The 27081-nt window shown below is 42.2% G+C and overlaps 1 protein-coding gene across 3 annotated transcripts in view; it reads right to left on the reverse strand.

The window, feature by feature from the left end:
- The window catches only part of Dnaaf9 (dynein axonemal assembly factor 9), a 138846-nt gene that overhangs the window by 96223 nt on the left and 15542 nt on the right, over window positions 1–27081 (reverse strand). For all 3 annotated transcript variants that reach the window (XM_076570653.1, XM_076570654.1, XM_076570655.1), the window contains exons 2-10: window positions 25371–25450; window positions 24010–24129; window positions 18933–19057; window positions 17508–17604; window positions 15485–15591; window positions 11054–11131; window positions 7085–7183; window positions 4033–4088; window positions 2317–2452 (exon numbers count right to left, since the gene is read on the reverse strand). In XM_076570653.1, coding sequence (XP_076426768.1) covers window positions 2317–2452; window positions 4033–4088; window positions 7085–7183; window positions 11054–11131; window positions 15485–15591; window positions 17508–17604; window positions 18933–19057; window positions 24010–24129; window positions 25371–25450 — 898 coding nt within the window. The remainder of the gene's footprint in view (window positions 1–2316; window positions 2453–4032; window positions 4089–7084; window positions 7184–11053; window positions 11132–15484; window positions 15592–17507; window positions 17605–18932; window positions 19058–24009; window positions 24130–25370; window positions 25451–27081) is intronic.

Genomic DNA, 27081 nt, shown 5'->3' on the forward strand with positions numbered 1-27081 from the left:
GCTGATGCTTTTCTGTGGTATTGCACACAAGTTTTTATCCACAAGTTTTGGTCTTATGAGACTATGTCTTCTTGTTCTCTGGATAGATGTGAGCATTTCCCAGTAGCCAGTGTGTGTGTGTGTGTGTGTGTGTGTGTGTGTGTGTGTGTGTGTGTATGTATGTATGTATGTATGTATGTATGTATGTTACAGAGAAAACTTAACCACTACATCATGGTTTTGGTCCTGAACTTAATAGCCTGTATGCCTCTTTCTCTTCACCTTTCAGAGTCAAATGTTCAGAGAATTTAGTTCAACATGGAGGGTAAAGGGAAAAGTATAGCTATTCTGCACCACCACCACCCCTTTTTAAATGGGATACACATGGAAATAGAATACACAAGTCATTCTGTCTTCTCTATTTGGATTTAACACATGAGGTCAACAGTTTTTAGAGATGCCTTTCCTCTGGCATTTTCTACATATTCCAACAATTCTGGAGATTAAAATGGGGTGTTCTAATTTCATCTCCTTTGTATGTCTAAAAGCCACTTGAGGGAGGAAAAGATTCATGTGGCTTATACTTCCAGGTCACAGTCTACCACTGAAGGAAGTCAAGGCAGGAACCTAAAGCAGAAACCAAAGAGGGACAATGCTTGCAGGCTCCTTCTCTGGCTTGGTCACAGGCTCATGCTTAACTGACTTTCTTATGCAGCTCAAGATTGCCCCTTACTCCAGGAAATGGTACTGCCACAGTGGGCTGGGTTCTCTTATATCAATAAACAAGACAATCCCTTACATGTCCACACGTCTGATAAAAAGAGCTACTTACTCAAGGGAGACTCCATTTTTGATTGATTGCATGTTGTGTCAAGTTGACAGTTAACGCTAACTGGGACCACAGGACAGTAAAATCCTACACACATGCATTCTGGTAGTCGTCTAACCCAAGCTAGCTTGGAGGTGGCCCAAGGCTTTCAAGTTTTCAGCCCAAAAATGCTACCATACTCACTTGGGTCTTGTGTTCTCAAAATCCTAATTAAAACTAACTACACCTACCATTCTAGCTTTCCTAATTTCCTGCAACGTTTTAAAAAAATACTTTGTTAGAAACATTTGAAAATACTTAACATTTTCCTAAGACAGCGCAGACTTGGACAATCATTAGAGTCCCCTATTCAAGTGTAACGTTCCCCTTATTTGTATGTGCGTATGAGAAGGGGGGAGGGGCTTGTACATGTTCCTATACGTGGGTGCAAGCATAAACATGCCATGGTATATGTGTTTAAATAACCTTGAGGTGTTGGTCTCTGCTTTTCCATCTTGTTTGAAACAGGCTGCTGCATACACCAGGCTAGCTAGCTAACCCTCAAACTTCTGAAATCTCCTGTTCCTGCCTCCCACCTTCTGACAGGGGCATGCTGGGATCACACACAGTTAACCACCATGTCAGGCTTTTATGTGGGTTTTGGTGATCTAAACACTGAGCCATCTCCTTGGCCCCTGACACTTCTTCTTTTTTTTTTTTTTTTTTTTCCCTTTGAGACAGGATTTCTCAGTCCAGGCTGTCCTAGATGTCCTAGAATTTGCTTTATAAACCAGGCTGGCCTCGAACTCACAGAGATCTACCTGCCTCTGCCTCCCGAGTACTGGGATTAAAGGCATGTGCCACCACCACCCAGTAGCTTCTTTTTATTTTATTTTTTTATTTTTTGGTTTTTCGAGACAGGGTTTCTCTATAGCTTTGGAGCCTGTGGTGGACTAGCTCTGTAGACCAGGCTGGCCTCGAACTCACAGAGATCCACCTGCCTCTGCCTCCCGAGTACTGGGATTACAGGTGTGCGCCACCACCACCACCACCACCCGGCGCTTCTTTTTAAAGAATATAGCAAACAATACACCATCATGTAATAAAGACCGATCAGAGGTTGGTTGGGTTGGCTCAGTAGATAAGGCCTAATGACCCGAGTTCAACCCCTGGAACACATGTGACGACAGAAGGAAAGAACTGGCTCCATAAAATCTGTCCTCTGGCTTCCACACATGTATTGTGATACATGTGACCCTCTCCCCTCTGCAAATCACACACACACACACACACACACACACACACACACACACACACACACACACACTAAACAAATGTTTTCAAATTCACACCCACTACTTATTAAAATATATTTTGTGAGTTATCAATTTCTTCTTTTCATTGTAAAAGCAACTTCAAATTCAGGATTAAGACAACATAATAACTGAAAAAGGTTCCTTTTGGCCAGCAGCTCTCCCTTGTTATCAGATAGTACAATTAATCAAGTAGCAGGCAGTCTGGCCACTCACCATGTGCTTGGCAAAGCTCCCCGCAGGACCGGTGTTGCGCACCAGGTGGCCCTCAGAAGGGAAGTTAAAGCTGCCAGCCGTCAGGTTGTCTCGTGTCGAGTGGTTACCGAAGAGGACAAATGGCTGTCGATGAGGACTAGAGCAGCAAGTCACAATGTAATTAGACAAGGTCCCACGACAGGATCGCAGGCCTTTGAGTGCTGTGACCATAGGACGGGCAAAGGCTAATCTACTCAATGTCCCTGGCTGGCTTGGAAGGGGTCAGATGTCTCTCACTCTTCCTAGTTACCCCTGGGGATCAGGCACCCAGGATAGAACTATACTCCTGCTAAGTTCATGCCTTCCTACTAGACCTCCTTTTTGAAAAATCAGTTCCTGGAGTCTGCTATCAAGCAATGGCACTGCCCCCCATTTTTAATAAGGTAAAATTATAACAGAAATACAGCTTTTAAGGAGTCATAGTGGTTGGACTACTCAGATCCAATAGACAACAGAGCAGCTACCAGCTTCTAAGTACCTTTCAGGAGGGCAGGAGGAGGAGGAGAAGAAGGATGCTACGATGGTACCTATCACACCACCTCCCCATGTGCCTCCTGCCAGTCCCTCGTCTTCCCTCACCTCTGAGGAGACTTCCACTTCCTCCTCCTTCTCAAAGTGTTCTAGCCAATCCCTTCAGACAGTTTGTTTATTTATATTTTTTTTAAGATTTATTTATTATGTATACAGTGTTCTGTCTGCATGTGTCCCTGCAGGCCAGAAGAGGGCACCAGATCTCATTGCAGATGGCTGTGAGCCACCATGTGGTTGCTGGGAATTGAACTCAGGACCTCTGGAGGAGCAGCCAGTGCTCCTAACCTCTGAGCCATCTCTCCAGCCCCTCTTCAGACAGTTTAGTCAGAGAGCTTTCCCAAGAGCACCAAGGGAATTTCCCATGTAGCATTTAGAAAAGCAAATGCACATGACTCATTTTTCTTCTGGAACTTAATTCAAGCTAAGTTACACTTTAAACAGAAATGGTTTGGTTTGTCTGTGAGACTGGACTGGACTTGGGGGAAGACTGAGGATCTAACTGTCTGCTCTGCCCACCAGAGAAAACTGCTGACATGACAAAGGTGCAGAAGGAAATGCCCAGAAACCCCGCACCACCCCAGCTTTCACAAGGTGCTGGGTTCTTAGCTTAATTCATCTTACCCCCTCAAAATAATGCTGCTTACCCACAGATCCAGGGAGGCTGCATAGCAGAAGGGACCCTAGGATGACTGTGGCTTGTAATAAGTTTTGGGTTTCACTGGGCAAGCCTCAGTGAAACAGTTCACTATTAGGATAAGAATTTGTACTGTATCAAGCTGATAATAGAAAAAATATATAAATAAATAAAAATGAAAAAATTTAAATAAAAAAATAAAAAGGTAAAAAAAAAATGCTCCCTGCCTGCAGTTGGATACTGTTTCATTTTGCTTTCTCTGAGCCAGGGATGGAACAAAAATTCCTTTCTTTTAGACTGAAGCAGATTATTTTTTAAAAGACATTTTACTAAATGATTACAGGAAAATAAAGCAAATACAAAAGTACAAAGCACCAAGACAAATGAATCACAACTAAGAATTTCTTACGCTGTAACTAGAGTCAGCTCACGCTCTGAACTTAGATACCCCCCATATTCACACCACCATTTTCAACTCTCCATCATTTGCACTTCCTTTCCAGGAAACGTACCTGTTTTCAGTAATGTGGCTGGAGATCATTCCGTGACTGAAGTAGCTTCTGAATGGCTAAAAAAGAAGCCAACATCTGATGTAAGACAACAGTTTTGAAAACACCAAAATTTCCCACATATGTGTATATGTGCATTCACATGCCAGGAGAATGAGTAGTATGTAACAGAAAGACAAATGTGTACAGAGTATAAGAACACAGAAAGATAATGTGGTAGATAAAATCATGAATTTGGGATATAGCAATGAAACAAAACATAGTAAAGAAAATAGAAAAATACTGCAAAAGGCAAAGAAAAACAAAGCAAAACCATTCGAATACAGTGTTTAATTACAGAAAAGAACCCTGACCAATCAGCATCTACAATTAAATCACTAATCTTACCTGGCCTCTTCTCTTCTGCTAAAGTCCCTGCGTTCCAAAAACTTTAAACACAAATATAACAGCTAATTTAAATCAGTAATCAGGGATTAAAGAACACAGAAGTATAATGATAAACTTTTCCTAGGAAACAAAATAACTAATTTTTTTGTTTTTGTTTTTTGAGACAGGGTTTCTCTGTGTAGTTATGGTGCCTGTCCTGGATCTTGCTCTACAGACCAAGCTGGCCTCAAACTCACAGAGATCCACCTGGCTCTGCCTCCCGAGTGCTGGGATTAAAGGCGTGCACCACGACCACCCCGCTTAAATTATAATTTCAAAAAACACAAATAGAAAAAAGAGAGAGAGAGAGAAATCTTACATGTTGCCAGAGGAGAAAAGACCTATATCCACAGGAACAAAGATTGAGACAAAAAACCTAAACATCAGAAACAATGTGAATGAGAAGGTAATGGAGCAACATCATTCACATACTGAAAGGAAAAAATATATATTAATCTAGAATCTATACATGGCAAAAAATATCTTTCAGAAATGAAGTTGAAGCTGGGAGTGGTGATACTTATCTATGGTGGTTTGAATAAGAATGGCGTCCATAGACTCATATATTTGAGTACTTGGTCCCAGTTAGTATAATTTACTTAGGAAGAATTAAGAGGTATGGCCTTGTTAGCGGAGGTGTGTCACTGGGGTGGGCTTGGAGGTTTCAAAACCCCACACCATTCCCAGTATCTCTCTGCCTCTTGCCTGTGGATCAGATGAGAGTTAGCGCTGCTGCTGCTGCTGCTGCTGCTGCTGCTGCTGCTGCTGCGCTCTGCCTGCTACCATGCTCTCACCTGTGGTGGTCATGGACCAACCCTCTGGAACTGTTAGGCCCTCAAAATTTTCTTCTGTAAGTTGCCTTGGTCAAGGTGTTTTCTCATGGCAATAGTATGATAACTAAGACATTATTTAGTATCCCAGAACTTGCAAGGTTGAAGCAGCAAGCCAGTGAGTTCAAGGCCAGCCTTGACTACATAGTGAGATCCTATCTCCAAACACAAAACAATGGGAAAAATTCTGTTTCCCCATTCTGTTTCCCTTTAGCTAGTGAAGTTGAAAGGATTCATCATCATAAGATTTAATTACAGAAAAAGTTAAAGGACACTCTTAGAGGAAGACAGAAGACTGGATCCACACAGAGGAATGCAGAGCACCAGAGAAAAGTGAAAACAAATAGTTAAGATTCTTTCCTAATTATTAAGGTCTTCAAGAAAAATAGCAGCAGCGTATAACATTATAGTGAGTGTGTAGGAGTGTGTGTGTGTGTGTGTGTGTGTGTGTGTGTGTGTGTGTGTGTGTAAAATCAGATCAACTCCTGATGGTCAGGAAGGGGGGCTTGTCCTGAGCTACCATGGTTCACTGAAGAATGGAGCAGCGACAGTTTAAGCCCAAGTTAGGCGCAAAAGCAAGCTCAAGATGGCTCTTCTGATTTCTTTCTGTTGAACAGTGTTTGTGACTGTTCCGTTCCTTGGTTTTCCAAATAGACAGTTCACTTTAGTCATGAGCTGTGCCTTAACTTGAACCAGGTAGTTACTCACTATCAATGCAGGCTTGGAAACTTAACTTGAACCAGGTAGTTAGTTACTCACTACTAATGAAGGCTTGGAAAGATAGCGTGGCACTCATGATTACCTAGAGGCTCAGCTGGTATTCAGAGGTACAGAATTACTAAATAGCATTCAATGTAACTACTGGTTGGAGACGCCATCACACTGAAAGGTGAATATCCTTCTAATAAAGAAGCTGTCACAAGAAAAAAAATATTTTGGGGGCATAGGGGATTGAAACCAGGGCCTTGAACATACTGTGCAAATAATCTACCCCTGAACTACACTCCCAGTTCCAAAACGGTTTTTTTTACAGGCAAGGGAGGGTATTTCTTTTATGACATATCATTTATAGAAAGGATAACCAAAACAAACCTCTACAGTGGTGTATCCTGAAAAAAACTTAATAAGCCAGGCATGGTGGTGCATGCCTTTTACCCCAGCACTTGGGAGGGAAGAGGTGGGTGGATATCTGTTAAGTTGCGGACAGCCAGGGCCACATAGTGAGGCCCTGTCTCAATAATAAAATAACAACAACAACAATAAATTAACCTGTGGTGATATTGTGTTCCCCAAAATATTGTGTACCCTAATAAACTTATCTGTTTATTATTGTCAGAGAACAGAACAGCCACTAAATACAGAGGCTAGAAAATGGTGGCACTCACACCTTTAATCCTAGCTCTGGAGGCATGGATCTCTGTGAGTTCAAGGCCACACTGGAAATAGCCAGGCATAGTGACTCATGCCTTTAATCCCAGGAAGTGATGTCAGAAAGCAGAAAGGTACATAGGTGTGAAGACCAGAAACTAGAAGCATTTGGCTGGTTAAGCTTTTCAGGCTTTCGAGAAGCAGTTCAGCTGAGATCCATTTGGAAAAGGGCTCAGAGGCTTCCAGTCTGAGGAAACAAGATCAGCTGAGGAATTGGCAAGGTGAGGTGGCTGTGACTTGTTCTGCTTCTCTGATCTTCCAGCATTCACCCCAAAAACTGGCCTCAGGTTTGATCTTATTAATAAGAACATTTTAAGATTCAGGCTACATTAACCAATTTTTCTTTTTCTTTATGATTTTTACTTACATACCTCACCCGCCTGAGATTCTGAAAGTTCCAGCAGGAAAGGGATTTCTGTGTCAAAATTAGCAAAGAAGCTTGTCCACTGATGCTCAAACACCACCAAGTCCTATTTAAAAACAAACAAACAAAGCAAACCCCCTAGAGTGTCATATAAGAGGTCCATTAGAGAACGGGAATCATGAACTTATCTGAAATACCAGACTGTTCTATGTGGTTATTTATTATTATTGAAAAGAAAATGTCCAGGAAAAGAATATCTATGATGACAAAGTGGGTCAGCAGTAGTTATCTGGGGACTGAGGATAGACATTGACTGCACATGGACACAGATAACTTTCTGGGATGATAAAAATGTTCTCTATTTTAATTTTTTATTGTGTTAGACAATGCTTTACTATGAAGCACTGGCTGGCCTGGAGCTCTCTATGTAGACCAAACTGGCCTGCCTCTTCCTCCCAAGTACTGGGATTAAAGATGTCCAGCCTTCACTAGAATTCCTTGCTTACTGCTATCTGTCTTTCTATCCATCCACCTAAGCTATGACTGTACACATGTGTAAGATGCACACACATATATTTATAAAATTCTCAATAATCACAATGTGGGAATTTTGGGGGAGGGTTGGAATTTGTTTTGAGATAGCATCTTAGTATGTAGCCCAGGCTGACCTCAAGCTCATTATCCTCCTACCTCAGCCTCTTGTGTACTGGTATTAGAGGCATATACCAACATTCCTCACTAGATATTTTGGTTAATGACAGACCAAACATATGATAGCATATACTATATAAGGGGCTTTATCATTTAGGTTTATGTTATCATACTCTATAATGCTTACACAATGACAAAACTGCCTAAAAATACATTTCTCCATATCTACATTCTTTTCATATTTCTTAAAGATTTATTTATTTTTATTTTATGTGTATGAATGTTTTATTCCCATGTATGTATATGCATCATTTGTGTGCCTGGTGCCCACAGAGGTCAGAAGAGGTCCTCAGCTCCCCTCGAACTGGAGTTACAGATGGTTGTGAGCCAAGAGGGTGCTGGGTACCTACCTGGGCCCTCTGTAACAACAGTAAGCCTTAACCACTGAGCCATCTGTCCAGCCTTCAAATCCTATGTATTGCATACATTCACACACATACAACGGAGGAAGCTCTGCCTGCTAAGGAGGCCTAGAACTGGACCAGAGCAGTCACAGCGAGCATCCCTAATACCCAGTGTGCTGCTGAAATACGGTTTCCCATGCACAGTAGCCAGCAGCTGGAGAAAAGATCAATTCTAGGTCTACGTCAGGAATTTGCAAAATACAGACATGGAACATCTTACAGCAACTGTCGAGGAAATGCCAAGGGTATGGCTACAGGGTTCAAAGGACGTGTGAGCCACTACCCAAAGACAAAACAACATGGGCGTCACCCAAGGCCAGTCCTGGATCACTTCATCTACAGACTTCCTAGCTGTTTCTTCTCATGCTCTCATGCTAAAAAGAATTTCCTACTAAATTCAAATATTTTAAGGGTAAGACTGACCTTTAACTAGCTCTCGAACTGTACTGTACCATTTTAGTATAATTCGCTTATAAAATATGACCTGTCTTAAACAAAAATCTAAAATGCAAAAGAATTCACCTAGAAAACCATATGCGGGTTGGGGATTTAGCTCAATGGTAGAGCGCTTGTCTAGCAAGCGCAAGGCCCTGGGTTCGGTCCTCAGCTCCAGAAAAAAACAAAACAAAACAAAAAAAACATATGCTTCTGCTATTTCCTATATTTTTTTTCAATTGTTTATTTTAGATTTCCAATATGTCTGTGGTCCACTTTGACTGGAGAAAATGTTTTTAGAGAAAATTATTCCCCTTATCAAGATAAAATTACACTGAAGTGAGGCAATAACTTTTTGATAATTATTAATTTATTTTGTTGTTTTCTTTTGTTTTTTTGAGATAGGATCTTGGATTACCTTAAATCATTGATCCTCCTGCCTCAGCCTCCTACAGTGCACAGCTGTTAATTTCCTTGTGTCAATTATTTCACTTATTCTGTTTTGTTTTTGGAGACCGGGTCCCAGCTATGTGATCTGAATTATGTGGTCCCAGCTTACTGGAACCTTACCATCTAGACCAGGCTGGACTTGAATTTCCAGAGACCATCCTGCACTTCTCTCCAAGTGCTGGGATTACAGGTATGTGTCTGTCACATACCCAGCTCCATTGCCTTTATATATTTTAATTTTATATGTATGAGCGGTTTTATCTACATGTAATTAAGTGCACTGGCTGCCTGCCTTGTACCTGCAGAGGCCAGAAGGAGGTGTCATATCCCTTGGAACTAGAGCTACTGACAGTTTCGAGCTGTCATGTGGATGATGGGAGTTGATTTGAACCCAGGTCCTCTGTAAGGATATTAAGTGCTCTTAACAACTGAGCCATCCCCCATTGCACATATTTTGAAAATTGTACTTTTTTTGTACCCCCCCCCCCCCCTTTCTTAGAGACAGGGTTTCTCTTTGTAGCCTTGGCTGTCCTAGGACTTGTTCTGTAGACAAGGCTGGCCTTGAACTCACAGAGATCTGTCTGCCTCTGCCTCCCAAGTGCTGGGATAAAAGGCATGTGCAAACATGCCCAGCTTGCTTTACTTTTCTTTTTGTTGTTGTTTTTAGTTTTTGCAAAGAAATCCAAACCAGCCCAAATCTTACTTTTTATCTGTTTATGGCTGCCAAAGCATTTATTGCTTTTTGGTTTGTGTTTGACAAGGAGGGAAGGGGCTATGTCTCAGTACTGAACATTCTAGGCAAAGGACATGAGATGGTCTGGAACTCACTCTGAGACCAGCTGGCCTCAAACTCAGAGATCCACCTGTCTCTGCCTCCCAAGTACCAGGACTAAAGGTCGTCATGCCTGGCTATCTTTTTCAATACATAGGCGAGAAGGACAAAGACAGATTCTAATTTTCTTTGCATACCCTCCAAGTAGATCAGCCTTAGGTACTCTTTTGTTTTTATTTACTGATCATTAAAAAAAACAGTAAACACAATCTACTCTACCTTATTCTAAATGGTTAGTACAAATTATAAGTGACAGATCTCAGAGGATTCTGGTAAACTATGACCATTTATTTATTTATTTATTTTATAGGTTAGAAGACAACTTTGTGGGACTTGTTATCTCCTTCTCTGTGGTCATCAGGCTTGGCAACAAGTGCTCCTACAGGCTGAGTCATCTCATTGGCCCCATAACAAGATTTTGTGTGTTTATTTGAGACAGGATCTCACTGTGTAGTCCTGGTTAGTCTGGAACTCTATACAGCCAGGGCTAGCCTTGAACTCACAGAGCTCCACCATCCTGTGCTTCCAGAGTACTGGGATTAAAGGCATGTGCTACCACACCAGATGAACAATTAATGACTGAAGAGCTGGCAAATTCCCGTCTAGGGTGGGACACATTTCTGTAAACAAGAAAGCTGCAGAACACAGACACACCCAGTTTAAGCACTGTCTGAACAGCTTTTGTGCTACAATGACATCGCTGAGCTGTTGCAAGGACCTAGGCAGGATGTTAAAATATTACTATCTAGCAAACAGGACAAGTTTGCCACTTCTGGTCCAAACCTCATCTCTTTAAGCAATTTGTCATCTTAGTTTTTCATGCTACAAAAGACAACTTTTACATTGTTTTATTAAAGCCCGGCACAACCACCCCCTCCCCCTGGGGAAAAAAAAAAACTTGATGTGAAATTAACGGTCTCACCAGGCAGGAGGCCTAGGCTTTCCTCAGAGTGGAAGAGGAAGCCCCATTCTCCCAGGTTTTCTACCTTGCAGGGGTCCAGCACAATCTAGGAAGAGGTGCTCTGCTCTTTGATAAAGCAAACTAAGCTATACCTTGCATTTCCCCCATTAACTACCTTCGGGGGGTATTTGACACGGCTAGGCTAATGAACACAGTCATGTTAAGTACGGTTTGGCTCCTTACCTCTGAAAGCATATTCTCCAGAGACATAGGGTCCATCTTGCTGTAGACATTCCACAGACTCAAACTTACATCCTGCAACTGCAACAAAGGGAAAAACATTGAAACAATGAAGTCAAATCACTAGACAGCCAATTACTTCTGATTTTCTGATATTCAAAAGTTACTATCTTGGTATAAATGGTGTTCTAGAATAATAAACCAAAATTGTATTAATTACATTATTGATGATATTGTGTTATTTATAAATTATTAATTTTGTTAACTGTATTTACTGTTAAGCAAGGCTTTATTAACTCCATTAGAATAAACCAAAACTTTATTAATATGTTTGACCCTATACAAATTAGTAAATGTTTTCTCATTCAAAGAAATTATTTTCAGAATCTTCAATATATTATCTGATTACATTCGATGACAGTACATACACATTTATACATATATACACATGCTATGTTTTTTATTTATCACTTGAATTAAAATAATACAAGCTTGTGATTTAAAATCAAACAGTACAAAAGGCTTATAATAAAAAAAATCTGACTCCTCTACTTGAACCTTCTAGCAAGCCCATTAGTCTCACTCAAAAACAGTTACTTAAGAGTTTGTTGTTGTTATTTATGTCTATATATTGACATATGTTTCTTTCACTATCAATTTTGAAGTTAAATATTAACTTACGCAAAGATGCAGGTCTTCTCTATCATCCCACCCCACACTTACTTCTCTATACCCACATACTCTAATACCACCTTCTTGGTTATACTCTAATACCACCTTCTTGGTTACATCATTAGCTGTTTATAGCATCGCACGAATATTATCACACATATTACCATACAACTATTAGGTAAAGTACATTTCTACCCTCACCAGGTGTACTAACTGCTCCATTTTCATCACTAGCATAATCTTTGCTTGTTTGCTTCTTTTTGAGGCAGGGTCTCACTCTGGTGAGCTCTGGCTGGCCTGGGCTTGCTTTGTAGCCTGCCTGGCCTTAGCCTCACAGTCCTACTTGTCTCTACCAACTGAGCGCTGGGATTAGCAATTCAATCCTAAAGTGGTTTTTGTTTTTTGCTTTTTGTTTTTGTTTTGTTTTGGTTTTTGGTTTTTTTTTCGAGACAGGGTTTCTCTGTGTAGCTTTGTGCCTGTCCTGGAACTCACTCTGCAGCCCAGGCTGACCTCGAACTCACAGAGATTCGCCTGCCTCTGCCTCCGCAGTGCTGGAATTAAAGGCGTGCGCCACCACTGCCCGGCTTTCAATCCTAAAGTTGAACAGTCCCTCCCAGTCTGCTTACTCCAGGACTTCCTGATGTGCCACTACTGTTATCTCCTTGCCTGCGCAGAGGCTCCTGTGCAGATGCTCCTGCGCAGTACAATGCATGCAGCATCCCTAGCCTCTGTGCAGCACCTTCCCTTTGCACTTCTTCTCTCAAAGCCAAATGCTCGGGGGCAGAAGAAGACAAAATCACCCCTGAGATCCAAGTAATCCATAGAGTTTTCCTCACCTACTGCACTTCAGGATGTGAAGAGAATAGACTCTTCAAGAGCATGCTGATCGATGTTAGCATCCTAGATGCTCTGCTCTTTGGTACTCTGATGAATTCTGACTTGTTTTATTTTGTTTTTCAAGATAAAGTCTCTCTATGTAGCTGAGACTAAGGAGAACTTGCTGTTACAGTTTGAATATGAAATAGGCTGAACTTATGTCAGTAGGTGATGGTGCTGTTTCACAGGTGGTGGAAACTTCAGGAGGTAAGGTCTATGAGGAAGGGAATATGGTCACTAAGAACATGCTTTGGAAGGTTACACCTGGCTTCCAGTCCCTTCCTCATCTCTGCTTCTGTGTACCAGGAGCGATCAGCCACTGCTACATGGTCCCATTGCCATGTTCTCCTTCACCATGGGCCAAGGATTCTGAATTAAAATTTGTGGAAACTCAGGCCCAGTAAGTCTTCCTCCTTTGATAGTTTCTGTCAATCCGGTATTTTGTTACAGTGATGAAAAGTCTAACTACCACACCTGCAGCCCTCCTGCCTCAGACTCCTAACTCTTGGGATTACAGACATAGACCACCATGTACAATTTGGGTTACTATCTTACAAAGACTCCAACGTACAGTATGGCTCGTTAAGGAAGGGAATGGCTCAGTTGCCTTTAGCCTACTGGCTATGGGTGAGATAGGACCTCTGTTGGTCTTTTCTGTATCGAACACACAGATTGCAAGCCCAGTGCCACTTTGAGATCTTTGGCAGCAATTAACCATGCAGCTCACACATGATTGAGCCGGTATGATAATGAGTATTCAGAGACGGGTAATGCCTGGGGGGCACTCACCAACCTAAGACAGAGCACCTGTGTGGCCTGGGCAGGCGTCTCCATGACGGGTAAGGTGACCTGCTGACGTCCCACGCAACCCAAATCAGAAGCTCATTTTTTAATAAAAGGGGGACCTGCAGGGCCCTGGCCCCCGTTTTGGGTAACTGTTGCCTTGCTTGCGGACCTTGACCTTGATATCCTCCCAATGCTAATTCCCGGCCAGATTCCACCCTCCTGAATGCTTAAGGGAAGTTCCTTGTCTGTGTATCCTGAATAATGGGCATTAGCAGCTTAGATGCAAGATTGTAAAACATCAGTAGCGTACTCCTGCCCTCTGGGGTCCTCCCATTGTGCTTGTAAGCCTGTATTTAACCTCCTACCCCCTTCAAGAAATGACATTCGACACTTAAAATATATATATATATATATTGAATGAATACTGCGAATGTAATCTATGAATACCACAAATGTGATTAATATCATGAGTGTAAGTAATGAATATCATGAGTGATGAGTGTAATTTAAAAAAATAAAAAAAAAAAGTGAGTAGTTACATGTTAGGTGTGGTGGCACATGCCTGTAACCAGGAGGCTGAAGCAGGAGGTTCCTGAATGAGGGCGGCCTAGGTTACACAGTGAGATACACAGTGTGTGTGTGTGTGTGTGTGTGTGTGTGTGTGTGTGTGTGTGTGTTCACTTTTTCCCCCTATGAGACAGGATTGTTCTATGTAATCCAAGCAGGCATGGAACTAGTGATCTTCCTGCCTTGGCCTCCTGATGGCTAGATTACAGACATGCACCATGATTGGCTAAGACAGGGATATCAAGATTTATAGTCTTATATGATAATCACTATTTCTTCCACATGGCCCATCCCACCCTGAAGGCACAATTCAAAATAAAGACCTACATTCACCCTTCAAAGATTCTAGAGGGGTGGTGGGTGTGTTCCCTTTAACTACGACTTCACAGTAGGAAGTATCCAAGGCAAGAGCCATAAAGCCTGTCTCACATGGACTGTATCAGTGGTGTGGCACTTCTTAACGTCACTGCAGACAGCCCAGGTCGGGAGTACAGGCTCTAAGCCTCATCATCCAGGCCCGGCCCCAGCCCTGCCCCTCACTCGCTAGCTCTGTGTCTTTGGGTAAATTTGTTTAGTCCCTCTGTTAGAGGAACATAAAACAGTACCTACCCCAGGGGGTCACTGTACAAATTAAATCACTTTATATGATATACCTGAAATAGAGAAGGCACTCTACATAGTTCAGACAATTAAATACAGACAAACATAACCAGCTGAGCAGTGGTGGCGCATGCCTTTGATCCCAGCACTCAGTAGGCAGAGGCAGGTGGATCTCTGGAGTTCAAGGCCAGCCTGATCTACAAAGTCAGTTTCAGGACAGCTAGGGCTACACAGAGCCCCCACATACACCCCCTCCAAAAAGATAAAACAAACATAACCATTATTGTAAAAAGGCTTCCTTTCTGTCCATTGTGGCCAAATTCCCTTCAAATTCCTTTTGAATTTGTGGACATTTCAAGGGCAACTCCCAAAGCCTTATTTTCACATTGTAACTATAGTAGTAATTCTAACCTGACAGAAGGTGAAGTCCACAGATAGCCTTAGAGAGGGTGGTGTAGTTCCAAGCAAGTCCCCAAACACTTCCTTAGGTTGTTACTCCTTTCACTTGCTTCTAAAGGTACTAGTCAACAAGATGTCCCCATTTCTAGAATGACAATGCTTCCCCTCCCTGGTTTGCTATTGGGTCACATCAATTGGGGTCCCTTGGAGCCAAATAGATGCCTTCAGTCACCAGGCCACACTCCCTAACCTGTACTATGGATGAGTCAATTACCAGACTCACTCTCACCCATTAATCTATCTCCAAGATGCAAGAAATACAGAAATAAAAAAAAAAAAACATTGTGCACAGGCAATCCCTTTCAAAGCCAGGCATGATGACACTTGTAATCCCAGCACTTGGGAGGCAGAGGCAGGTAGATTTCTTATGAGTTCCAGGCCAAACATAGTGACATCTTTTTTGTTTGTTTGTTTGTTTGTTTTATGCATGCTCACTTTGTGATAAAAATCAAACATACTAGTTTTCATACATACCTCATATTTCATGGTAAAAAATCCATCGCCTCCAATGCCTTCAAGTGCAAAGGCCTGTACAATTGGCCACTTCTCCACCACAAACATATCAAATATCTGTAAGTGACCTAGGGAAATCACACACACCAACACATATCAAACTCCATCCTGGACATAACAGTTCGAACCCATTCTCATGCTGTTAGGCAGGCATCATTTCTTACAAATATACTAGGACTTCCTCTAGCAAAGTAAATATGAACAGATAAAGAGGGTTAGATATTGCAACTACAAATATAATGTGAAATTCAAGGAAAATTAAAATCACAAGCAAGTAACATAAATTCAGACTTCTCTATAACACATGTTCACATTTTGGTTTTCTTAAAAAAAAAGAAAAAAGTAAGCCAGGCAGTGGTGGTGCATGTCTTTAATCCTAGTGCTTGGGAGGCAGAGGCAGGTGGATCTCTGTGAGTTCAAGGCCAGCCTGGTCTATAGTGAGCTCCAGGCCAGCTGGAGCTACACAGAGAAACCCTGTCTAGAACCCACCCCCTCCAAAAAATAAAATAAATAAATAAACAGTACTCTATTGCAATTGATTTGCACCATTTAGTGAGTATATTTATTAACAGACCTAAGTTCTCTCTGAAGAAACAGCCAATTAGATTCCTCAAGAGGAAACTACTAAATTAAATCAAAGAGGTTTTTTTAACAGATGTAATGGAATTTGCCTTTAATCACAGAACCTGGGAGACAGAGGCAAGTGGATCTCTGGAGTTTGAAGCCAGCCTGGTCTACATAGCTAGTCCTAGGCAAGGGGTGGCTACACAGTGAGACCCTGTATCAAAACAAAACAAAACAAAACAGAATGTCCTTTTTGTAACAACAGTTTTAATGTTCAGTGTTTTTTTCTTCCTACAATATTAGCACTAATAAACTTAATGACTTCCCCCCTGTATTCCATGTCCTGTAAACATTTTTGTTTGCTTGTTTGAGACAGAGTCTCTATGTAGCCTTAGCTGGCCTGGAACCCACTATGTAGACCATACTCGCCTCATAATTATGGACAGCCACCTACTTCTGACTCCCAAATGCTTGGATTAAAGGTGTGTGCTAACACACCTGGCACAAAGATTTATTTTATTATTATTATTATTATTATTATTATTATTATTTTGGTTTTTCAAGACAGGGTTTCTCTGTGTAGCTTTGCACCTTTCCTGGAACTCGCTTTGGAGACCAGGCTGGCCTCGAACTCACAGAGATCCGCCTGCTTCTGCCTCCCAGTGCTGGAATTTAAGGCGTGCGCCACCACTGCCCGGCCCTTATTTATTTGTTTGTTTGTTTGTTTATCTATTTACTTATTTATTTTTAAATTATTTATTTATTTATTTATTTATTTATTTATTTATTTTTGTTTTTTTGAGACAGGGTTTCTCTGTGTAGCTTTGGAGCCTGTCCTAGAACTCACAGAGATCTGCCTGGCTCTGCCTCCCGAGTGCTGGGATTAAAGGTGTGTGCCATCACCGCCCAGCGATTTATTTTATTTTAATTATGTGTTATATATGTGTGTGGGTACCCATGGAGTCAGATACCCTGGAACTGGAGTTCCAAGTAGCTGTGAGCTGCCTGATATGGCTGCTGAGAACCAAACTCAGGTCCTCTGAAAGACCAGGACATGTTCTTAGCCATTTTTGTAGCCTCATAAGCCAACTTTTTAAATACCTATTCAAATTACAATTTCCTATTATGAAGATGCATACCTATACTCTTAAGTAATAAATGATACTGACTAGATGTTAATTGTGCTAATTCCCTTATCAGTTCTCCTTGACCACAGGTAGCTTGGTATATTACTGTGGTAACTTCATGGTTATGAACAGAAGTTTGTAAAGGAGTGTCCCTACATTTCATTCTGGTTGATCCTTTGCCTTAGTGAAAATGGGTTAAGTGGTTTTCCAACTATCTACCATGAAAGAGGTAGGAGCATCAACCCACATGCCATCCAGGCAAGTTTCTTAAATGGCTTGTGTCAGATACTCACCTTGAGAGCTGTAAGGAATACCAATTCTACTGCAGTCTCGAACCATGTCCACAAAGCTGGAAATCTTAAATTCTTCTGCTGCCTCCTCATCTTCATACTAAAAAGGGAAATTAAAAGGAAGAGGAGCTTTGATGAGCTACATCATTCAAAGTTCCACATTATCGCTGTACGTTCTCAGGGGCTGTCTTAAATGGCAACTAGGGAAGGCGGGTTTCTAAAGCCAATCTATCCTATTTAGGGTCAAAAGTAGTCTCCATTTCTTCGTCTCATAAACAAAAATCAACTCAAAATGGATTGACTGAGACCTAAATGGAAGAGATAAACCTGTCCCTCCAAGTGTCCCCAACAATCACATGGAAAGGAAAGTTCTTTCTGTTTTTTTTTTTTTTTTAGTACTAAAGGACATTTCAGTACTAAAATTAAGGAAAGTGCTTAATTACCAAAGATGTGGGTTTTTTTTTTTGTTTTTGTTTTTGTTTTGTTTTTTCCTTTTTGTTTTTTTGCCCCCCTTTGGTTTTTCGAGACAGGGTTTCTCTGTGTAGCTTTGGAGCCTTTCCTGGAACTCACTCTGTAGCCCAGGCTGGCTTCGAACTAACAGAGATCTGCCTGCCTCTGCCTCTTGCATGCTGGGATTAAAGGTGTGCACCACCACCACCACCACCACCACCACCACCACCACCACCACCACCACCACCACCACCACCGCTTGGCCAAAAGTTCTTAATCAATGCTGGGTGGAAACTGCCATAACATTATAGGCAGAAAAATCCCAATTTTCTTTCTAGTCATAATCTTCAAAAGAACCCAAAGGTAAATAAAAATAGACACCAAGAAATCCAGACATAAATGTCACAAAGCTTAAGAAAGTCCTAAGCTTTGCAGGCATGTCTAGTCTTTTGACACTGTTATCCAACCTTGTCATCTATAAAGTTTAGACTCACTCAGAAATTGCATAATCAAGTTACATTGAATATAATCTGCTGGGCTGGTAGAGCATGCCTTTAATCCCAGCACTTGGGAGGCAGGGGCCAGCACACCTCTGAGTTCCAGGCCAGTCAGGGCTACACAGTGAGACTCTATCTCAAACAAAATAAACAAATAAAATAAAGCAAGACCCCGTAACTACTTAAATAAGCCACAACTCTGGGTTGAGTGACATCTGCAGCTACTCTTGCTTACTGCAGCCCGGGGGGGGGGGGGGGGGGGGGGGGGTGGAAAAGCCTGCACGGGGCAGTCCCAGAAGTCCAGTGTGAAAGCTTCTGTCTCTGCCAGGTAAAACAACTAAAAGCCTCATGGCGTACGGCTTTCTACTTGATATTCGCTTCTGTGTGAGCACACTCGGACCCTGGACCTGTAATGTTTCGAGCTTCTGTTCTAAACCGGCACTTTCCTGAATGAAGCACTTCGCCCGTCTTTCCTCCTCACCTCATTTTCCGTCATGCAGTGGAAATGCAGGTTTCTCCAATGTGCCACATAAGGCAAAAGGTACCGATAGTTGACAGGGTTACAGTACAGATGGACACTATCCGATTTAATCAATATAATCACATCTGCAGGGGGGAAAAAAGCAAAACACAAAATTGTCAAAGGCTTTCCCTCAGACAGTTTCTGCCCAGAAATAGTACCTCCACCAACGCCAGGATTGTAGTACAGCAATTCAGGGTTGCATGACCAGGCCCTGGGTTCATTTCTAGTATAACAAACAAAGGAATAAAACCCCCAAGCCAAAACATATAGCTATTTCAGAAACCATGTAACTATGTAAAAGTCTAAATGTGTAATTATTTAACCAAGCAATAGTCAGGTGTGGACAGCACAGGTTTGCTAGTGCCGCTGAAGCGCTCTTCCTAGGACGGCCTCCTAGATATGACAGGGTAAGCCCCAAACAAGCAAAGGTTCACGCTGTTTCATTTCCTGAAACAGTGTACTTACTGCAAAGCTAAACAGAGTCAGAGCTGTGGTGCCGATCTTGGCTATGTTACTTATTTTACTGATTAACTGAGGACAGAGTGGTTGCATTACTGAAGGTTGAATCTAGAGCTATACACATGCCAGGCAAGCACTCTGATACACTTAAATTGCCTCAGTTAGCCCTGAACTCAATTCTTAGCCCAGGGAGGCCTTGAACAATACTCCTGCCTCAGCTTCCCAAGAAGTAGTGATTTCAGGACTGTGCCACCAGGCCTGGCTTCTTTTTCAGACTATATAACCCTGGCTAATTCACTGTGTAGACCAGGCTGGTCTTGAATTTACAGCCTTCCTCCTGCCTCCTAAATGCTGAGATCACAGATATGCATCACCACACCTGGCTTGACAATGTGCTTCAATGAGGAGATAAGTATCAAATGGAAATAACCTGGCCACTGAGTCAAGAAACAGCACCAAACAGGACCAATGGCAGGGACTCCACACTGAAACCAGGGTCTAAATCCCTGGCCAGAGGTTCATTTGGCTCCGGGCAATTGTGAGCCTGGACGCAGCCTGTCAGTCTGAGGAAAGGTTACTGTGTATAGCAGTGAACTCTACACAGGAAAGGCTGGGGGGAAGGAAATACAGGCAAGTGACTGAGCTTCTGGAAGCAAACCAACAGATTACAGACTTACAACAGCCATCAACATTGGTAGATCAAATAAATAAAGAAATCCCAAGGGTGCAAAGAAACCCAGGCAGATTCAAGAGCCATGAGAGAGGGTAATGGAATGGGGCAGAAATCCTAAAGTGGCCTGGGCCAGGGAAATGAAAGCAGCCACAATTCCACAAGAAAGCAGGCTTCATTCAACAGCTCCTCCGACGGCAGTGCCATCAGTCAGACCTCTCTCTAACTCCGACGGCAGTGCCACCAGACGGACCTCTCTCTAACAAGACCACGCTAGGAACTGCTGGAAGTGAGAAAAGTGCAAAGAGAAAAAACAACCCCCTCTCTCGTGTCTCAGCACTGGGGTCCCTCACATCCCACAGCCCCCGAGCCCTGTCCTAAATCAACTGTAGACTACCTGCTAAGGGAGCAATTTTATAACTCTTGAAAAAGTGGGGGCATCCACTATACACTACACATACTATACTTCGAAGTGTAACCTTACAGATTCAGGATCAAAAAACAAATGTATCCTAACAACTGCTAAATCTAATTACAAATTTCATGCTCTCAATAGACTGATAGTCAACAGAGTGGACAGTCAGATAAAAGAAGAAAATATGGCCAGGTGTGGTGGCTTTAATCATTTCATCCAAGCAATGGGGAGGCAGAGGTAGGAGGATCTCTGTGAGTTCAAGGCCAGCATGGTCTACATACAAAGTGAGTTCCAGGAAGGCCAGACTCTATCTCAAAAGGAGGAGGAGGAGGAGGAGGAGGAGGAGGAGGAGGAGGAGGAGGAGGAGGAGGAGGAGGAGGAGGAATGAAGCTGGGAAACTGGGCATTATGGCACACGCTTATGATCCCAGACAAGCTCAAGGATACCACCCTGATTTAAATAGAGTGGCTGGTATCAAAAAACCAAAACCAAAACCAAAAACAATGGGCAGCAGCAGAAGAATGAGAAGAAGCAGGAGGACAAGGAAGAGGAGGAAAGGACACAGGCTGATAGGGTTGGCCAGATATGGTGGCACAAACTTTTAATCACAGAATTCTGTGAGTTCAAGGCCAACACAGTCTACACAGCTTGTTCCAGGATGGTCAGAGCCACATAAAGAGAACCTGTCAAATAATAATAATAAATGTAGAATTATGTAAAATATTTTCAAAAATGTCTTCTTTTCCACAAAGTTAAAGCATGCTAGTTGTGGTGGCCTGCGCCTTTAATTCTAGCACTTGGGAAACAGAGACAGGAAGATCTCTGAGTTGGATCTCTCGGAGTTTGATGTCAGTGGAGACCACATAACAAGTTCCAGGACAGCCAGGACTATATAGTGAAGCTCTGCTTCAAAAATTAAAAAAGAAGAAGAAGCACAGATCTGCTGATTTTATCTTTCCAACCATGTGGATACAAAATGGCTTTATTAAGCCAGGCAGTGGTGGCGCACACCTTTAATCCCAGCAGTCAGGAGGCAGAGGCAGGTGGATCTCTGTGAGTTCGAGGCCAGCCTGGTCTACAGAGTGAGTTCCAGGACAGGCTCCAAAGCTACACGGAGAAACCCTGTCTCAAAAGAAAAAAAAAGGGGGGGGGGAGGGGGAAGAAAGAAAAAGAAAAAAAAAAACCCCACTTCTTTGGTAATTAAGCCCTTTCCTTAATTTTAGTACTGAAATGTCCCTGCAGCAATGGCTGCAATGAAATGTGCAGTGTAGCAAGCACAAGTTTCCAAATAAATTATTTCCAAAACACTACATGTAAGGAAAGATTTTATTTTATACATGAGATTTTTATCTTATTTGATGTGTATGGGTGTTTTGCTTACATGTGTGTCTGTGTATCACTTGTGTGCCTGGTACATGCAGAGAGGTCAGACGAGGGCATGAATCTGAAGGAAGGAGGAGGGACAAACGAGGGTCTAGAGCAGTGGTTCTCAACCTTCCTAACGCTAAGACCTTTAATACAGTTCCTTGTGTTGTGACGAACCCCAATTATTTCCATTGCCACTTCGTAACTGTAATTTTGCTACTGTTATGAATAGTAATATAAATATTTTTTGAAGACAGAGGTTTGCCAAAGGGTCGTGACCCACAGGTTGAGAACGACTGGTTTAGAGGTAAGAAAGGGAAGGAAAAATGTTGTAATTTTATTTTATTATTTTTTCATAAGATAATTTTATTTTACTATCAAAATTTAAAGAACTGATGAGATGACAGTGGTGCCTCAAGCGTCTAGCACCCAGGAGGCTGGGGACCTGAAGCCAGCTGAGTACAGAGTGAGAGCAGACCTCAGACAAAAGATGAAGGGAGGCAGGAAGAGGGAGAAAGAGTAATGTTAGTCTTCTTTTTCTGTACTCGGAACAGGAAGGACAGCTTTAACTAAACTATATGGATAAACAGTATTAGGGACTTTACCATGGTAGAATTTTCAAAGACTCTACCACTCAGAACTAGTGACAGTCAGATAATTCTTCATCATGTAATTGGGGATTTCTTATGCATTTTGAGATGTTTAGCAGCATCCCTGGCATCCACTAGAGGCCAGTAGTACCAGGGACCGAACCATGGCCACCAAAAATGTCTTCAGACATTGCTAAATGTCCCCCCAAGGGACAAAGCTGCCCGGAGCTGAGAACCACTCTGCTCAAGTGAGATCATCTGACATCAAATGCTTGCTTTCATGCCCTCCCCAGCTGCCTTGCAAAGGTGTCCTGTCTCTTGTCCAGTTTTACTTGTTTGCTGTACAGCTCCTGACTCATCCTGCAGACAATTTATAATGCTGAGTATATGATATCAGAGATGGCTCCTGGGCAACAGCCCACAGCAGCATCAACACACACAGTGTCTCCAAGCCAGAGAAGGCAAACTGCAGGCAGAAAGCCCGCATTGTATTAAAGTCACACAAAAACAATTCCCAAAGACGGCTGGACAATAGGCCCTTGTTCCTCAGCTAACGATCCACATACAATCTTCTTCCTCACAAGAGCAGCTTACAAGAGCAACTAACTCATCCTTGCCTCAACGCTCAAAGTGCTTTCACTGGGCGACAGCACACAATCTGACCCTTCAGTGAAAAGAAGCAGGGGCAATCCTAAGAAAAACTAGTGCACTGCCAAGAGGTAATGCCAAATGCTGACGTCTGCTTTTGGTCTCAAAGATGACTTAGCCAGTAATGTATTCTGGAAACCGCTTGTTGATAGTCTGTTATACAGTGTGTGATCAACAGAATACATTACTTAATAGGTCAATTAGGAAAATGCAATTTTTCACTATTAAAAAGACAAAATCGTATCAGTTGTTAATCCTAGCTACATGGGAAGCTGAGGCCGGAGGGTTGCCAATTTCAAAACTATTACGACACCACACATCATTCAAACAGTAAAACAAAATAAGGCAAGGATTTACTAGAGCACTGGACTATTTAAAATTCAACCACATTTTCCCACGGGGTGCTGGGTGTATGTCTTTAATCCTAGCACTAGGGAGGCAGAGGCAGATAGATCTCAGAGTTCAAGGCCAGGCTGGTCTATATAGTGAGTTTCAAGCCATTTAAAGCTACATGAGACTCTGTCTTCAATAAACAAACAAACAAACAAAAAAAAAACCAAAACTACAAAAACAGAAACAGAAACAAAAGATCATAAATTGGGGCTGGAGAGATGGCTTAGCAGTTAAAAGTACTTGCTACTCTTCCAGAGGACCTGGGTTTTATTCCAAACTCCTGAATGATGGCTCACAACCATCTGTAACTCTAGTTCCAGGAGATCCAATGTCCTCTGCTGGCCTCTGAGGACACCAAGCACACATACATACATGCAAGCAAAACACACATATAACACATTAAAATTAAAACAATTATTTAAAAAGATCATGAATTAAGGATCCAAAGACATAAACCACTCTCCTCTACCATTTGCCAATATAATATAGACTTACCATCTAGAATTTCTTCAGAAAATCCCGTTTTCTCAAAATCAGTGGTGTTCTGACTGTATAAACCAAACAGAAGGTAATTTGCCAGCTCTCTGCAGCCTTCATTGTACCTGCTGTCAATCCCTGCAAGGCAAAGATGGCTGTCACTAGCTGTCTTACACCACAGAACACAGTAAGCGCCTATGATTTACCCAGTTAGGAAAGCCCCGATGGCCAGAGGCAGTTCAAACAAGTTTTCAGCTAGAACTAAATAAACAACCCCTCATGAAAGAAACAGGCTGAAGCATAAGGCACCTTCCTTGGATCTCAAGATCTACATAGACGGGGAAAATTAAACAATGATTACTAAGGCTGTTGATTTCTGAAAAGTATTTTTTTTCTTTCAGTTTTTAGTTTACATGTATGGGTGTTTGGCCCACATGTATATGTGTGTACTATGTATTCCTAGTACCCAATGAGGCTAGAAGAGCACCCTCTGGAATCCGTGAGATCCCTTAAAATTGGAACTACAGATGGTTGTGAGTCACTATGTAGGTGCTGGGAATCGAACCTGGGTCCTTTGGAAGAACATGAAGTGCTCTTAACTACTGAGCCACCTCCAGCTACATAAAAAAAGCAATTCTTTTTTTTTTTTTTTTTTTTTTTTTTGGTTTTTCGAGACAAGGTTTCTCTGTGTAGCTTTGCGCCTTTCCTGGAACTCACTTGGTAGCCCAGGCTAGCCTTGAACTCACAGAGATCTGCCTGTCTCTGCCTCCCGAGTGCTGGGATTAAAGGCATGCGCCACCACCGCCTGGCTCAAAAAAGCAATTCTTAAGAGTGGAAAGAAGCAGAAAATATGGTCTTCTACTGATTTACTAAAGATCTTGGAATACTTTCAGTTAGCCCAAGAACAGATCTCAAAGAGATCTTTATGAAAAATGTATGATCAAACAAAAGCGAGTTAAGGTGGTTTGAAAAAGAAGGGGACAAGAAGGCGGAAAAATAAACACTAACCCTTCACAGCATCAGAAGCGATGCTTAGCACTGCACTGTAAGGTGTAGTGTAGTGATGTGTTCCTGTAGATGACCCTCACTAAGGTTAGTCTAGAGAGGTCTGACCTGAGACAAAAGGACATTAAGTGACATTACTACTGCCTCCCACTGTCTGCGGCATCCAGGACTACAGACTGGGCAGGATGGCAGGGGCAGGGGCTCCAGGAATGGTAGGAGCTCCTTAGGTCACTGAAATCTCTCTTAATATAAAAGGAGCCAATTTCACAGGGATGAAAACTGGGAAGACACTAGCCTATGATGTACCTCACATGATGGCATTATCAGAATACAAACCACTGCTGCCGGGCGTCCCACCTCATCAAAGCACTCACCTAGGATGCAGAGAATGCCATCAGGTTGAGACTTGCTGCTCTGTGTCAGGATGCTCTGAACCTGGCGGAGTCGGCTGCAGCTGTAACAGAACAACACAGTTTCCTGAGTGAAGCAGTGTATGAAAGTCCCTAAAAGGCACACGCAACAGGAATGGTTTTGGTAGGTACGGAAATTGGCACTAGTCTCTTTCATCAGAATCATACCCTTCGCTTCCATTTTCTGGACAAGATGATTATGTGTAAGTGGTCTAGACTATCTGGACTACCAGTACTACTAGTCTGATTAATGAACTAGACTGTCAGTGGCTCTTGGGTTCAATGAAGGATGACACCAAGACCCCATTCACAATCAATCAGGAGACGATTCCAAGAATTTCCAATGTCTTTTGACTTTTGCTGGTTCTGAAAGAAAAGTTTGCATGTTGACTCAGCCTAATTTTAGTCTTTATCAGTCTGTCTCAAAAGCAACAAACAAAAACTGATATAAAAGGCTCAATAAACTAAGCTCCAATTCATCCACATGACCACCCTTACGGAGTCTCACCACAGGAGAAACACTCGATTTCTAGAGAGCTATTACTCCTTTGGCAGAAGGGACACTCCTTGCACCCAGGCAAAGTGTAAGGAGATGTGTATCCTAAACAATACAATCTCTATGGACACTACTGCATTCCTGTCTCCCTCAGTAACCCCAAAGATGAGGACCCAATGTCATGGTCAAGCCTGATCCTTCACAACCTCCAGGTCTAACCCCCCCCCACACACCCAATTAACATTTTTAAGTGTTCAGTATCATTAATCATTAGGGATGCAAACTAAAACTACTCTGAGATTCCATTTTACCCCAGTCATAACGGCTGTCATCAAGAAAACAAATGACAAGTGCGGACAAGCATGTGGGGAAACAGCCCCCCTATCTACTAGTTGGCAGGGATATCTGTATGGTAGGGTATAAACTGCACAGACACTATGGGGAGCAATGTGTGGAGGTTTCTCAAAAAGCTAGAATTAGAACTACCATATGGCCTAGCTATGACACTCCTGAGCACATACACAAAGGACTTCACATCCTACAACAGAAATACTTGCCCATCTATGTTTATTGCTGTCTATTCAAAATAGCTAGGAAATGCAATCAGTTTAGATGTCCATCAACTGATGGATTATGAAAATGTGAGACAAATACACATCAGAATTTTATTCAGCTATAAAGAAAAATGAAATTATAAAAATTTCAGGAAAACAGATGGAGCTGGAAAATATTACAGTGAGATAATCTAAGCCCAGAAAGACACATACTGCATGTTCTCTATTATATGCAGTTCTAGCTTTGAGTTTTCTTTTCCTTTTTAAAAATGTTAATTATGGCCAGGCTGTGGTGGCACATGCCTTTAATCCCAGCACTCAGGAGGCAGGGGCAAGCAGATCTCTGTGAGTTTAAGGCCAGCCTGGGCTACAGAGTGAGTTCCAGGAAAGGAGCAAAGCTACACAGAGAAACCCTGTCTCGGGAAAAGAAAGAAATGTTAATTATGTGTGTATGCATGCAGGTGCCCACAGAGGTCAGAGGCATAGGATCCCCCTGGAGTTAAAGATAGTTGTGAACAACTCAATGGTGGTGCTGGGAACTGAACTGGGGTCCTCTGCAAGAGAGCACTGCTCCAGCCCCTAGCCAGAAAGGGTGAGAGAAGGAGGGCAAGGAGCTTTAACTGAG

This window comes from Peromyscus maniculatus, chromosome 4, assembly GCF_049852395.1.
Source record: "Peromyscus maniculatus bairdii isolate BWxNUB_F1_BW_parent chromosome 4, HU_Pman_BW_mat_3.1, whole genome shotgun sequence".
NCBI lineage: Eukaryota > Metazoa > Chordata > Mammalia > Rodentia > Cricetidae > Peromyscus > Peromyscus maniculatus.